This window comes from Equus asinus, chromosome 4 (genome assembly GCF_041296235.1).
Source record: "Equus asinus isolate D_3611 breed Donkey chromosome 4, EquAss-T2T_v2, whole genome shotgun sequence".
NCBI classification, from domain to species: Eukaryota; Metazoa; Chordata; class Mammalia; order Perissodactyla; family Equidae; genus Equus; species Equus asinus.
The window spans coordinates 78,433,636-78,449,402 of NC_091793.1; the positions used below are offsets into that span (position 1 = coordinate 78,433,636).

The 15,767-nt window shown below is 46.0% G+C and overlaps 1 protein-coding gene across 6 annotated transcripts in view; it reads left to right on the plus strand.

The window, feature by feature from the left end:
* MGAT5 (alpha-1,6-mannosylglycoprotein 6-beta-N-acetylglucosaminyltransferase) overlaps positions 1–15,767 on the plus strand; it is a 330,354-nt gene that overhangs the window by 232,022 nt on the left and 82,565 nt on the right. For all 6 annotated transcript variants that reach the window (XM_044769036.2, XM_070507573.1, XM_070507574.1 and 3 more), the window contains one exon: positions 4,491–4,624. In XM_044769036.2, coding sequence (XP_044624971.1) covers positions 4,491–4,624 — 134 coding nt within the window. The remainder of the gene's footprint in view (positions 1–4,490; positions 4,625–15,767) is intronic.

Sequence of the window (15,767 nt, forward strand, 5' to 3'; positions counted from 1 at the left end):
GTTATGGGGACCAAGGGAGGAGCCCAGGCTGACTCTGGGGTTCTGCCCTTGGTGACTGAACCAGGTGCTATGGGGGTACCCAACACTGTAGGGCCAGCTGTGGTTAAAGGCCACCAGACAACCTGTCAAAATGAATATTTGCACTTAGAGATATATAGGTCTTAGTGGTAGAAAAAACAGACCTCAGAGATTTATACAATTGAAAGAAAGGTAAATTTGACTTAATAAAAATTTTGAATTATATTTCAAAAGCGGACATCATTACTGCTTGGTTGATATAGTGCATACCTCGTTTATTGAGTAGTTGGTGAATTCTGTGAGGGCAGAAACTCATCTTTATGCTGTAATCCCTCAATACCTAGCATATGACCTGGTGTAGAAAGAACGCTCTAAACTGTTTGTCCTTGAATGACTTATTCAGGCTGAACTAACAGTGGTTCTTAAAAATAGTCATCGCTGTAATCTGCTCAGGAAACTTACGATGATTTGTAATCATTTGTAAATAAGTGCTTCCAAAGTGCTTAAAATAATGCTTTTCTGAATAAAATGTTTGTCCTAAATTATTTTAAGACCATTGCTAATTTTTAGCAAGTCCCCTCCAACCTGTAGCATGTAAAAAAATCAGCTTGATCCCAAATACATGCACTATAAGTTGCTCAAGAAACTGAAGTAATGCTATGTATATTTTTTCCTGGGTCTTTCATGTGTATTTTGGTCTAGCTTATAAAATTATTTTCCTCTGAAGGATGTTTACTGCCATAGTTCACAGAGCCCAGAAAATAAAATATTTGGGCTACAAGGGTGAATGTTAGCGTGCTCTAAGGGCCTTGGGCTCTGGAACCAGCTGGTCTGGCTCTGAATCCCAACATTGTCATTCTGTAGTGTGTAGACTTGGTAGTTTAAGTAACTCTCTCTCTTTTCCTCTTTTCTCATCTGTGCAAACATATTATTAGATTGTCATGAAGATAATATGAAATAGTCACTATGAAGCACTTAGAACTCAGGACGTAGTCAGAACTCGAACATCAACCATTTCTTAAAAATCATTTTTGTTTATCTCCTGAGACAGAGTGATTTCCCAAAGTACAGGATTTCCTGTGTCTCATTTATGATGGGGTTTCTTTGATTTACCTTGAAATGTAAATAACTCCTCCCAACACAGCTATAGTCTGTGTTCCCATCATGAGGCAGAACGAAAAGAGAAAGCTTGGTCTGAGGTTGGATCTCCACAGAAAGGTCATGTCAGATAGCATCAGGCTGTGCTTGTGGCTTTTGAGTTATTATAAGCAACTTGAGGAACGCTTGTGTTCAGACCAGGGTGCTCCGTGAGGATGGCCAGGCAGGCACCCAGCTGCTGACCAGCCCCTTGGAAGCAGTCCACACCGGGCCCGTGGTTACTTCCTAGTGTCCTGTGGGTGAGTCACAGCGGAGCAACCCCTCCTGTTGCGGCTGCTCAGTGTCCTGTGACAGGTTCCGTGGTTCCTGGGAAGAAGTACGGAGGGTCTGGTAGGTGTTCATGAAATGTGGTGCTCTTTCTAAGCACGGCCGTCATTTCTCCTTAAGTCTCATCTAAGGTCCTTCAGCCGTCCTTGCAGGTTGTCGATCCCCGAGTTAACATCTCCAGATGATAGAGAGGAGTTAACATGAAGTGTTGGGATGAAAACGTAGAGGAGATCTTGTATGTGGAATTCGTTCTTCATACAGCGTCAGAGCTGATTTAGTACCAAATTATGTACAGCAAAAGCCTGCCATTTCTCACAAATTCTTTTGAAGAGATAACTTACTTCTCCTCCTTCTCACTGTTCAAACTATAATCTAGGGGACTCTCTGACAGAAAAAAAAAAATATATATATATATATATGAGTTCATTTTCTTTTGGGTTTGACTATCATTTTATTTTATTTATTTATTTATTTTTTTGAGGAAGAATAGCCCTGAGCTAACATCTGCTGCCAATCCTCCTCTTTTTGCTGAGGAAGGCTGGCCCTGAGCTAACATCTGTGCCCATCTTCCTCTGCTTTATATGTAGGATGCCTACCACAGCATGGTTTGCCAAGCAGTGCCATGTCTGTAGTCGGGATCCGAACTGGCGAACCCCAGGCCGCCAAAGTGGAATGTGCGCACTTAACTGCTGTGCCACTGGGCTGGTCCCTATCATTTTATTTTTGACTACACCTGAGTATATTATTACGTGAAGTAAGATCTAGTAAGTGTTTTAGATGCTACGTTATTGATTATTTTTTTTAACATAGATTTTTTTCTTCTTTTTTTTGGTGAGGAAGATCTGCCCTGAGCTAATTGCCAGTCTTCTATTTTGTATGTGGGATGCCACCACAGCATGGCTTGATGAGCAGTGTGTAGGTCCATGCCTGGGATCCAAACTCATGAGCCCTGGGCAGCTGAAGTGGGGTGCACGAACATAACCACTACACCACCAGACCAGCCCCAAAATGCAGGTTTTAATTCAGAAGCTCTGGGATGGGACTTGAGCCCTGCATTTCTTTTTTATCTGAGGGAGATTTACCCTGAGCTAACATCTGTGCCAATCTTCCTGTTTTTGTATGTGAGCCGCCACTACAGCATGGCCGCTAACAGACGAGTGGTTTAGGTCTGTGCCTGGGAACCGAACCTGCATTGTCAAAGCGGAGCACAGCGAACGTAACCACTAGGCCATGCGGCCAGCCCTTAGATTATTTAGTTTTTTAAAAAAGTGCCCACATAGGGACTAGATGACTGAATTGCAGAGATAAATATCAAAGCATGGACCTTTAGTCACCACAGAAATTTTCTGAAGGTTAAAAAAAGCCTGATCTCAAAGTTTAAAGTGTCAGATTCTATTTCAGAATTTTTACTATTAACCAAAAGTTTACAAAGAAGTATTTTAAGTTGCCTTATTGACATGTCATATGCACACAGGCTGTCTTCCCCTCTCCCATAGTCCTTCAAATCCCCTCCCCCACAGCTCCTCAAAAAGGAAAAAAAAAAAAAGCAACTACTGCCTCTTGTTGGCAGTAGAATTTATTCAGTAATTTACTTTCCAGCAAACTGCAGCCATTGCCATTGCCTCTGGGCACTTGTTCAAAAATGCAGAAATGAAATAACAGATTGGCCAGGCCGAGCACAACTCCCCAGTCACAACCCTATTATCTCCTCATTCTGTCACCCCCATTAGGCAAAAGCCTGGGAGACTGGATGGTGATAACACAGTATTTATGCAGCTCATTCATCTCCACAGTTCACAGCGCTCTGCCGGGTTGCCTTGTTCATCTTCGTGTGGGGCGTGTGAGAGCGGGCCCAGGGCTTCAGATCTTAGGCCTTTGCTGCAGACCCACCCCTGCCCAACTTAAAGGGCTTCTGGGCCTGCTTCCTGCCTGGGAAAGGGCTCCTGAGTCCCGAGAAAACCAGAACAAGACAAAGGAACCAACTTCTGCGTTTGTTGACCACCCTGTGAATGACTATGGTTGAAGCTGCAGTGTGTGGATTTCACTGAATATGGAGTATCTTTCATTTTAAGTTATTTATAGCTGTTCTGTTCAGGTCAGAGTCAAGCAGAGCAGTTGCTTCATTTAATATTGTGGGGCCTCTGCAGGGTCATCTGAAAAACAGATTTCTCTGGACAGAATGAATGTATTGGAGAGCAGGGTCTTTGAGTGTTGCCTTCTAGTGAAATTCCTTTGAAAATTAATAGGCACAAGTGACACGTTTGGGGAGGGTGTGGGATCGCTTTCCCCCTTGGTCAGGCATCAAAATGGGGAAGATGTAGAACTCAAATGATGAGAGAGATCCAGAGGAAAATGCTTTTTCTCTTCCAGAAAAGTCTCTTCTGTAGACTAGATAGCGTTCCTTGGGGTGGTTGACCTTTGGGGGTGGTTGACTTTTGGGGTTGGTTTCTATCCCAGTGAGCCTCACCTTTTATTCTGTCTTCCTTCTATCCCTTCAGCATAGCCCCATGAAATGACATCTTTCATTAGTGAGTGATTCTTAGAGGACATGCAAGGTTGGGGTGATGTTGCTTGGTTTTGCCCCCACATCCCCTTTTACCCAGCTGGACGGTTGAACACAGCTGGCGTCGAATTGGGTTGTCTGGGGCCCCTAGCCCTGCCGAGAACCATTGATTCAGCCTTGCTCCCTACAAATTTCTGTCCTTTAGTTGGTACAACCTGGGTGAGGACATTTCTGTCAGGAGGCAGTAGCCTTGTGCTGAGGCAACAGGAAGGGGGAGAGCGCGCAGCTGAGTGATTTTCAGACAGATGTATTTTCTGCTAAAAAGAGCAGGATTTGGTAATCCATCCTGGAATTATTCTCACGTGAAGGTTTTACTGGGGATATGTGGGAGCAGGCAGTCCCTCGCCCCTCCCAGGTAAGGAACAACAGAGTAAAGTGAAAACATTTAATTGTGTCTGAGATGACTTGTATTAAATTTGTAATTACTGTTGTTTCTTCTCGCTGATGACATCCTAACTGCCCTGTCCTTTCCCTTCCACATCAGCTCATACCCCAGACAACAGCTTTCTGGGGTTTGTGGTGGAGCAGCACCTGAACTCCAGCGACATCCACCACATTAACGAAATCAAAAGGCAGAACCAGTCCCTTGTGTATGGCAAAGTGGATAGCTTCTGGAAGGTGAGTCAGTCTGTGTGCATGTGTGTGTGTCTCTCTCTGGAAAGAAGCTTGTTGGGTAATTTAATTTAACTTTGATCCAGGGAGTAATCAAGCCAAGTGCCCAGGGCTTAATAGGATCTGTTTAGAAGTAAACAAGAATATTCGAGGATTTGGTTGCTCAGCATTTGGGTATCAAATAAGGGCTGTACCAGATCATCCATACGATGGCTGCATGACAAAGCCCTTTACTCTTTGCATGTGTGAAATAACACATTACAGTTTCTTTCACATCCTGTACTTGCTTCTGAAAGCCAGGGCCCCACAGGGGCTGGATATCTTTCTGGAGCAAGGCATTGCACAGAGAGACCCTTTACCAAGTGACTCTTTGCCTCTGCCTTCTGGCAGAGGGGTGTAAAGGTTGACAGCTCGCTTTGCCAGGGGAGTGCAGTGGCCTTCCTGTCCTCTTGGCTGTGGTCAGCACTCACAGTGGTCAGTATTCAACGGGGAAAGGGACGTCCCTGCCGGGGCCGATTGCGGGCACTTTGCTCAGGGACATCTTGGACCAAATGACATTCTTGGTGCAGCCTGAGCCAGGTTTTCCGAAATTGTTGAGCTGTTGGGTCCTAAAGGTCCCTTTGGCCCTCCTGGATAATATGCAGAGTGCATCCGGGAGGGTGCAACTGAAGAGGAACCGGATTAGAATAGGATCTATTGACACGACATGCAAATCTTTTTATACGGGAAGTCCACCTTAGTATGCAAATGTCGTAAATTTTTCAGGACACGTTTGTATAGGATGGAATGGTCTCCAGGGCTTCAAAACATACCTCTTCCTAAACGTAAAAGTTAATCGCTTTCCGGAATGATCAGGAACTGTGGGTTCATGTTAATACGTCTGCCTTATTGAGGAAGTTAGAGATCCGACCACCGAGGGAGCACAGGTGCTGTACAGGGTGAGGAGTTCCCTGCTGTTGGTTTTCTGATCCCGTGTTCAGAAAAGAAAAAGCCGATTTAATTCCAGATAACTGTCTTTGCTTTAAACAGCTAGAATTTTGTCTTAGTTTAGTACAGTGTTTGTCAGCTGCAGGCAGTTTCACCCCCCAGGGGACATTTGGCAATGTCTAGAGACAATTTTGGTTGTCAGGACTGATGGGGGAGGTACCACTGACCTCTAGTGAGTAGAGGTCAGGGATGCTGCTAAGTAAGCATCCAGCAGTACAGAGGACAGCTCCACAACCAAGAGTTACCTGCCACAAGATATCTGTAATGCCGAGGTTGAGAAACCTGGGCTGGTAAAGAAGATTTATTATCTACATATATCATTCCACATTTTCTCCTCTCAAGTAAAATAAAATCAGTCAAGATTGTAAATGGTTATTTAAGAGGTTCCCATGAATTCATGCATCTTTGCTTCCTTTGAATCAAAATCTGCTTTGTGTTAGCAGAGCATTTTTCAGCTGACTTTCAGCTGAACTTGGGTGAACAAGGACACATTGGGTGTGCTCATTCTCAGCTGGGCTGTGAAATGCGTGGGTCCTGGCACTGGTTTTAGGAAGACGCTGGCTCTTTAAAAAAAGATGTTCGGGCCGGCCTGGTGGCATAGTGGTTAAGTTCAGGCACTCCACTTCCATGGCCCAGGGTTGGCAGGTTTGGATCCCAGGCATGGATCTACACACCACTCATCAAGCCATGCTGTGGTGGCATCCCACCTATAAAATAGAGGCAGACTGGCAACAGATGTTAGCTCAGGGCCAATCTTCCTCACCGAAAATTAAAAAAATAAAAAAAGGTGTAACTCCCTTCTCCCCTCTGTACCGGCTTGAAGAAAATAGTTGGCTTGTCAACGTGGACTTGACCTTGGACTTACATCACTTCTGTTTTAGAACCAAGTGTAGCTTCCTCCGTTTTCAGTTTCTTTAGAAAAACAAAATGATAAATTGGTTCTGAAAGCATTTTGGTCACCTTTTTTTTTTGGATGAAGTAATACTGCCACTAAAAGGATGATTTCCTTGATGCCAGTCAGAATCCCAACAGTGTTAACCATCTTGACCCAGGTGAATTGGAGCATGATTTGCAAATCCTGAAACTCCACAGATGATCCAGCCTTCCTCTTGCGATGTGTCGCCCAAGTGTTACAATAGGCTGAATGGCATTGTGTCTGCATGAGACTTGGTCTCAATACCAAAAACCTGGGGGGTTATTTCAATTTTATTACCTTATTATTACCCAGTATTCTTTGATGAGGAAGGTCCAAAAAGATGAAAAATACTGTAAAGTTTTCACATAAATTCAGGGCATCGTCTCAAAGTTTTGAACTCAGCACAGAATGTGAAAGTTTAGTTTCTTTTTCCAAACGGTCTCCGTCCCATAGTATCTAGTGAAAGTGCGTGGAAAACAGTGCAATAGTTGCAGCAACACCGACTATAAACAGCAGGAAGTTTTGTAAGTCACTTTTCCCATCCCTGGCCCCATCTCCTCCCCACACCCCACCTCCTTTGTCTCAGAGATCTCTAGGAGGGCAGTGACACTGTCGGTCCTGGGAGGACCAGGACTGCAGTCGGGGCATGTGGACCAGATGATGTGGGAGGTCCTCCCTCACCCTCAGATTCTAGGACTCACCGAAACTCTGCAGATACTGCTGTGCTGTCAGTCCTACTCCACCATCCTTCCCGCCTTTTGTGGGACTCTCCCCACCTGCTGGTGCACTTGCGTGGGGAGTGCCACCACGTGACCCCTCCGCCCGTGACTGATTGGCCTGGGGGGTTGTCTCTCTGACCCAAGGCAGTCCAGCACCTTGGTGGTTGGCAACTGTGATTCTGCCTCAGAAAGCCAAGCTGGATCAATGAGATTCTTCACTCCCACTGGAAAACAGAAGGACAGTGACAGTGAGCCAAAGGGTCAGAAATTAAAAGGCTATGTCCAGAGTTGCGATGAGTGCAAGGCAGAAGGCTTCCTGGAGTCTATTGATGAGGAAGCAGGACTGATCTGGAAAGGGAGAAGGTTGTTGTGTTGAGAGGATAATTGAGCAGAGCTCCAGAGAGGAGAGGTGCCACTGCAAGAGATGTGAGGGGCTTTGCACGGGCCAGGTAGGAAGACAGGCAGACAGACAGAAACAACCCATGCAACCTGGAGAGAAAGAAAAAGTAGCTGCTGGAGTTCCTGGAAGCTTTCTTTTTCCGGATCATATATCCTTTTGTCACAGCGTTCCCTTGCAGGATCCTGAATGTTTTCTGCTCCTTATATTCACATCAAGGATATCTACTAACACATATGTGTCTTCCCTGTGTTCCAAATGCCTAGCAAGAAAGACAGTCTGTTAAATAGAGACACTAGGAGGAACGGGCTACCTCCTTAATGCCACCCTCTGGCCCCCACTTCATGGCTGAGGCGCCCTGCAGTCTTGTCCTGATGCTATAGGACATGGTGGAGAGATGGGTGGGAGGGAGGAGACCTTGTTATCTGACTCCAGAATCCTGAACTTCAACTCAGGAAGCATCTCAGCCCAAGCCCCTTAGCATCAAATGAGACTTCTTACAGTCTAATCCCAAGTACAAATCTCTTTCTTAGCCCAAGAACCCATTTTTCTAGGTTCTTGACTTCTGCCTCTGGGGCATTGGCTCCAGCTAACACATGTGCCTAGAAAAGGAAGAGAAGTCTGTCCAGTGTGGCCGAATTCAAAGTCCTTCAACATCCTGTTACCTAAAGTCATCAGGGAATGAAAAATTAGTCAATTTTGTACAAAGACGAGATTGAAAATTGTGGAAATTGAAATTAATTGAAGTCTTGCTTAACTATATCATTTCCAAGTTTCTTTAAAAAATACTATCCTGGGCGTGACTGTTCACGATGCAGGGTCAGATTTTACTTATTTGTGAGCCCACCTTGATGCAGTTAGTATGTCCTGATGCACATTTGCTGCTGAGGTGTATGTCCTGAAGGCTTTGCTTTGAGTACCTCGGGGGAATGACCGTAGCCTCCAAACCACAAGCTGGGGTTCAGGCTTGAGCCTGCAACTCATGAGCTTGTGAGGTCATGCACTGTTTTGAGCCTTGGGTTCCTGACCTTTGAAGTGGGACCAGTAACAGCTCCCACATAGAGCAGGGCTTCTCAGCCTGAAGAGTGCATGGGGATCACCTGGGACCTGCTAAAATGCTGATTCTGATTCAGACCCTCTGGATGTGGCCGGAGACTCTGCATTTCTGCAAGCACCCAGGTGATGCTGATGAGCTGTTGATAAAAGCACTTTGAGTAACAAGGCCTTGGGATGTTTGGGATCGTGGAGAGTGCTTGGCGCTGAGTAGCTGACTCATCAGTGAATAAATAATTTTTTCTCTCTACTTTTCACTCCTGCTGCTCCTGTCAGACTGCCAGCTATCGTGTCTCTGTGTACTACTCTTGGTGCCTGATTCCAGTCACCTCCCAATCTCATGTTCTACTAAGTACATTTGCAGGCCTTGCTACTTCTAGTCTCGGGTGCCTGGCCCCGTAGAGTGGGGTAACGTGTGGGCTCTGAGAGGAGGTGAGAGGTGCCCCGAGTCTTCCACATCATCTGCTGTCCTGGTTTGTGCAGTCGGGAGCTGCTGGGCAGAGTGGCATAGCGATCGAGAGCACAGAATCAGAGCCAGACAGCTGGATTCCAGTCCTGCCTTTGCCACCAGCGGCCTGATCTTGGGCAAGTTATTTAACTTCACTTGGCCTCATTTTTCATGGGGATGATAATAGAGTTTCTGTAGTGATTAAATGAGTTAATACATGTCCAGTTCTTAGAATAGGGCCTGGAACACAGTAAGTCTAAATAAATGTTTGTTGCTCTTACTAATATCAATATTGGGGTCAGATAGGAATCATAGTGAGAACTGATGGGGGTGTGAGATGGGGAGTAGAGCTTGTGAGGAACTGGCAAATACAAGCCTGTCCAAAGATATTCAGATTCAAATTTTCAGGGGTTGGCAAACTGGCCCGTGGGCCAAACTTCTTTTTTGTACATAAAGTTTTAATGGAACATAATCACCCCTGTTCGTTACCTATGACTGCTTTTGCATTAAAATGGCAGAGTTGTTACAGAGACTGTATGACCAGCAAAGCCTTAAGTATTTAGTATCTGGCCCTTTACAGAAAAAGTTTGCCTACTCCTGAGCTACACCATATCCCAAGTAAGCCAAGTCTGTCTTGGAGGACACATTTGGCCAACAGTCCCTGGGATGGATCATCAGGAGTCCTTTTAGCTTGTTTCAGCGTTCTTGATTATGTTCTGTGTAATTGAGGCTGATGGATGAGCAATCCATGGAAAATCAAGTGTGACTTTACTGAAATCTCTGTTGCTCTGAAAACAGAGCCCTAGGCCCTGAGCTTGGCATCTCTTAGCAGGCCCTCAGCAAAGACTACCACTTATTCAATGACTAACACATTGGTAATAAAAGAAGGCCTTATTTAGTGCAGTGTTCACACTTCTCTGAGCCATCATTTAAGCAGGTGCACGCGATTCCCTCAGAGCAAGGGAGGACAGCTGTTACCCTCCTTCACCATCCTGGTTTATAGAGGAACTGGCTCAAGGAGATGGAGTGACTTGGCCAAGGTCCTACAGCACGTGACTTGACAGGTCCAGAACCAGGATCAAGATGCTGACCTCCCCTCTTGGGGACTTGCCTTCCTGCTGCCCCATGCTTGAGGAGCTGTTTCTCTGCCCGACCCTGGAGTGTGAGTCCGTGGTGAGAGCCGAATTCAGAAGCTGGGAAGCAAGATCTGCATGAGTGACTTACGTGTGCATCAGGAGCCCTGGGTAAATGTTAGCATAGCAGGTAAAACGTTGCCCCTGGCAGCTCACCACATAAACGGGGAAGTCAGCAACTGTCTTGCAGCCAGTTCTGCAGAGTGAAAACGCCTTATTTGAGCAGTTCAAACTGTTTCTGGCTCCAGACCCCAAGGGCCTGGCTTGCCCCAGCCCTAGTCTGCCTGGCAGCATCCAAAGTCAACCAGTCTCAACTGAAACTGGAAAGCTCCTTTTTATCTAGACGTCAAAGACTGTGGTTTTAAAGCAGCCCCTAAAAGGACACGGAGTCCCGTACCCACAGGCCTAAGAAGTCGGGCAGCAGACCTTCCAGAAATGTGATGCATCCTTTCCCTTCTCTCTGTCCCTGACTTCCTGCCCTTCTTAATCCGTTCTCCACACAGCAGCAGCCAGAGTGATCTTTTTAAAACTGTAAATTGGACTTCGTTACTCCTGGTCTCAAAACCCCCCAATGGCTTCGTTTTAAACTTAGAGCACATTACATATACGGTGAAATCCAGTCTTGGCCGGTTGGTTAGCAAGGCACTCTGCAAACAAGCCACATCTGCTCTGCACCCACCACTCTCCCTCGCTTCCCAGGCTCTGGCTACACAGGGTGCCACACACCACTCCTTCCACCCGGGGGCTCTGCCTCCGTAATGGCTGCTTTCTGGCCTGGCTTGCGCAGCCCTAGCCTCCTAGGGTCACCCTGTCCCACATGCATGCCCTGAACCAGATGTCAGCCCTCCCCATTGCTATCACAGCATCTTCCTCCTTCCCTATATGTAATTTTAGTCATTTTGTGATCATGTGCTTATGTTTCTTTTGTCAATCTTTCCTTAATTGCTAGTCTGTAAGCTCTTTCAGCATAGAAATCATTATTGATTTTATTTTACCCAACACAGGGAGTGCCTGGCACAGGGTAGGTGCTCAGTAACTACTGGATGAATGCATCAGTTTCTGTTTGGTTTCCTCTAAGACCGATTTGTCCGGGGAACCTGGGGATACAACTTGGAATGCGTTTTGCTCTGGGTATCGCCCTGTGCTCTCTGGTCCAAGGGACACTGGAATAAGGGATTTGAAGGAAAAGGAGTGGAGCAAGACCTGTACAAATTCTGCAGACCACATAAAGGTTTCGAAAGGTTTTTAAAACCCCTGGTGAGATTAGCAATGAGATGACTTGGGAAGAGAAGGCTGCACAGGGAGACCGGGGGCCTGTCTGGGCCAGCTCTACTGTCCTCTGTGGGATTTGGGGCAGGCACCTCCAGCCTCAGTTTCCTCACTTGTGTGAATGAAGGTAAAGGTATGAATTACTGATATACACGACCACCTGGTGGACCTCAAAATAGTCATGCTGAGTGGAAGAACCAAACGTAAACAGTCTTTACTGTATGACTCTATGTACAAAAAACTCTAGGAAGTGAAAACTAACCCGGAGTGACAGAAGACAGGCGGGTGGTTGCCTGGGGAGGGGGTGGGCATGTTCACTGTCTTGATTGTGGTGATTGTTGTTATATGCTGTCAAGTTGGCTCTGACTCCTGGAGACCCTATGAGTGAGTGATGCCCACAGTGTCCTGTCCTCAGCAGCTCTACTCAGCTCCTGTGGACTCATGCCTGTGGCTTCCTTTATGGAGTCAATCTATCTCATATTTGGTCTTCCTCTTTGCTTGCTGCCTTCCACTTTTCCCAGCATTACTGTCTTTTCCAATAATGTGCCCTCATGTGTACCCGAAGTGTGCTGGTAGGTTCATGATCTGTCCGTATGTCAAGACTTATAAAATTGTACACTTCAGATATGTGCAGTTTATTATATGCCAATTATATCTCAATAAAGCTATTAAAAATAAATTAAAGTTGGCAAACAGTGACCTGTGGGCCAAATCTCACCTATGGTCTGCCAGCTAAAAATGGTTTTCACATTTTGAAAGTCTTTAAAAAAAAAAAAAATACCAACATCAAAACAAAAGACTCTGTGACAGAGACCTTATGAAGTCTCTAGACTAGGTGACCTCTGTGTCTGAGGTAGAATCCCATTCTAAAAACCACGCAATTATCTAGCTCACTAATTTGGTTGACTTGGGCCTAGTTTAAATTAATACAAAACTGGAAACGGGAGTAGTTTGGCGACATGCCATTTTATTCCGTAATAGGAATTAACTGCTCTTAGTGTATTGTTTTAATGAATTACCAAAGACCATTGTAATTAAAGAATGTACTGAAATCCTTGAAAAGAACACATTTTTGTAAGTAGGTTAACCTTATCTTCCTATTTGTTCTTTGATCTACTTGGCCAGATGTTTCTCCCCACATAACGTGGAGATAAACGAGATAAATTTAAACCTTAAGTCAAATTGGCATAAATTTTGAAATAATGAAATTGGAATCAGTTTTGTTGAATTTGCTGGAAAATGTAATGTGATCACAGCTCTTGGTTCTGCATCCAACCAGAAGAGCATTCAGAAGCCTCCCTGGATCTCCCCGTTTATTCCCCTTGGCAGCAAAGTCAATCAGGAAAGACCTTGTCGTGGTCCCTTAGAGGCCACACTTGCCAGAGGCAGGGAGCAGATTACTGTTCCTCAGGGAAGAGATGGTCTGTGTCCCAGTGGGGATGGGAGCCCCTCCAGGGCAGCCACTCACCTAGCCTCAGTCACCTGTGCATGTTGTGTTGCCTGGCTCACAATAAGGTGCAGTCACATGGAAGAGCCTTGTCCCCACATTCAAGTGCAAGCTTTGGGGGATGGGGAAGGAACAGAGAAGAGAAACCAGATGCAAAGAGAAACATCAGAAATGAATCATTGGCTTTTAAGATTCCAAGGGCTACAGTCCAAGAGACTTAGGAACTTTTCAAAAATAGTGCTGGCTGCCTGCTGACTCTAACCTAACCCTGTGTAGCATCCGCTGTAAGCATATCAGTGTGTGATGAGCAAATGTGTGCAGGAATGAACCCTGAATTTGGAGCTCAGAGAATCCTTGGGTGGCCTTTTTCCCTATCTCATCCTTGTGGTCTGTTCCCTGTTTCCGCAAGCTTCCTGCTGTCATCTTAAACCCATTGATGTTTCCTTGTTGATTGGCAGAGAAAACACATTCTCCTTATTGTACTTCTGTCTAATCCCGGAAACTCTGAGTGGAGACAGACTGGAGCAGTTGGAGGAGCCAGGGGTGGGAAAGCAGACGCCCAGATTCTAATTTCAGCTGCACTACTTGCTGGCTGCTTGTCCTCGGAATTCATTTGCCCTCTGGGTCTCCCTTTTCTCATCTGTAAAATGAGGCAGAGGACTGGATGTTCTTTTATTTTGGTCCCCAGAGTTCCATGATTCTATAATCTAAACTCCTCCTTGCCTTCTCCAATTCTTTCTACAGTGAGGGCACAGAGATGATAGGCTACAGGACAACTTTATGGGCCGTCAGAAAAAGGGCAGAGGGATGAAAATTAGGCCAGGCCAGGCACAGAGTCCATAAAACCAACTGCCTGAGGAAAAGATGGGGTTGCTGGGACTTAGCACCCGTGTGTGTAAAAGAGATTTAAGGGATTCATTGAGAGTGAGCTCACATGAGTCAACAGTGTAGGGAGGTGCCAAGAGTTGATAATGGACCTTCAGCAGGGGCATAAGATACGGAATGAAGAGCTGGTGGTTCCCATCCATTTAAGAGCACCTAGCACGAGTCAGTCCCTATTAACGCTAGGGTGTGTTGGTGGCCTTCCTTTCTCTGCACTGGTGAGCCCACCTGGAGACCTGGAGTGCTAAGAGCATGGACTGGAGCATGGAGTCAGATTGGTGGGGTTTGCTCCTTGCTCTACACTGATCAGCTGTGTGGTTGCAGGCAAGTACCTTACGCTCTCTGTGCCTCTGTTCTCTCCTCCGTAAAATGAGTGGTAATAATAGCATCTACATTAGAGTTCTTAGGAAGATCACAGGAGTTAAGGAATATAAAGCTTTTCGAAGAATGCCTGGTATTCATTAATTTCTATGTTAGTTTTTGCTGTTATTCATACTATCCAGACAAATTAGAGCCTTTTGATTGGAAGGAGTAAAATATGGGGAGGCTCAGAGTCATGCTTTATGAAGACTGATTGAGGAAACCAGCATGTCTGGCCTGGAAAAAAAGGCTTGTTTGAGGCTACATGGGTGGGTGAGGACTCCGAATGGGCGGCATACAAATGAGGAATCAGATTTGTCCTGGACGACCCACCAAAAGACAGAAAATAGGCTGCTAGGGTACTTCCTAGCTTTCCAGGAGTATCAGACGAAGCATAATTCAACTGTCAGCCCTGTCCAAAGAGGAGGCCAGCTACCTGGGAAGCCGTTAACCCCCTGTCACTGTTGGCTGAAGGGACGTTGGCAGGGCTTTGAGAGTGCTGTCACTCATGCCAGGGGGATATTGGACTGCCTGAATGGGAAGGGCACTGCCAGCCCAGAGAGTCTGTGTTTGCAGACTGCAGGTGGAAAGGGGCAAAAGGCAGGGAGACAGGAGGGAACGCTCCAAGGAGAAGAGCTTATCCACAGGCTGGTGGTATCAAGAAAACACGTTGTCCAGTTGACTCTTCTTTTGTCGATGCACAGCTTTATGCCTAAAGCAACAGAGGCAGCCTTGGACCCCAGAGACCGATCTAACTCACAGACATTTGTGTTTAGCCTGTGCAATATTTTTTAAATTGGGAAATTTGCCATTTGGGAAGGTTCACCTGAAAAGCCAGAATTCCCATCTTCTCTTGAAAATGTAGATAGTGTGGCAAATTGGACTTTCATTCCTCTCATTCCAAAGATTGGCTGGAGCTGAGTAGTGGCTGCCTCCACGTATGGGTTAGGGGTTGTTCCAGGGATGACAGTCCTTGTGGGGCCTTCTCTACCCTCTGTGACCCGTTTGGCCCCAGGATGTGTTTGGGTTTGTGACCTTACACTAGGGAAGCCAGGAAAAGAAGCCACCAGGAAGAAACCAAAAATAGTTTCTTCTGAGAGGGTGAAGTTACAAAAGGAACTTCGAATGGAATAATGAATTCTGTGTTTCATCCGGGCCAAGTCATCCTTTGAATGGCCTTTTTGGAAGTTTCTCAAGTTTTGAGGCATAAGGGTGGGTGGAGAGGAAGACCAAGGCCCGTTTTTCAGCATGCAGCAGCTCCAGCAGCAGCCCCAGGGTCTTGAAATCTGTATGTTAGACTTCGAGTTTTTTCTTCTTGTCAGAGCCCAGCCAGTGAGCACTTTCCAGCCCTGATGTGGACTGCCAGGGCTGCTTCTGCCAGGTTAGCTTGTGGTTGAAACTAAGTCTTCTCCTTTGGGTTGGCGATTGGGGTGGATGGAAAGAATGCATGGCAGTCGACCCCGTAGCTGGGACTTGGAGCCTGTGGCTTACTGCTCTTGTGTAATGTAATCAAGTCTTCAGCCTTCTTCCCACCTACG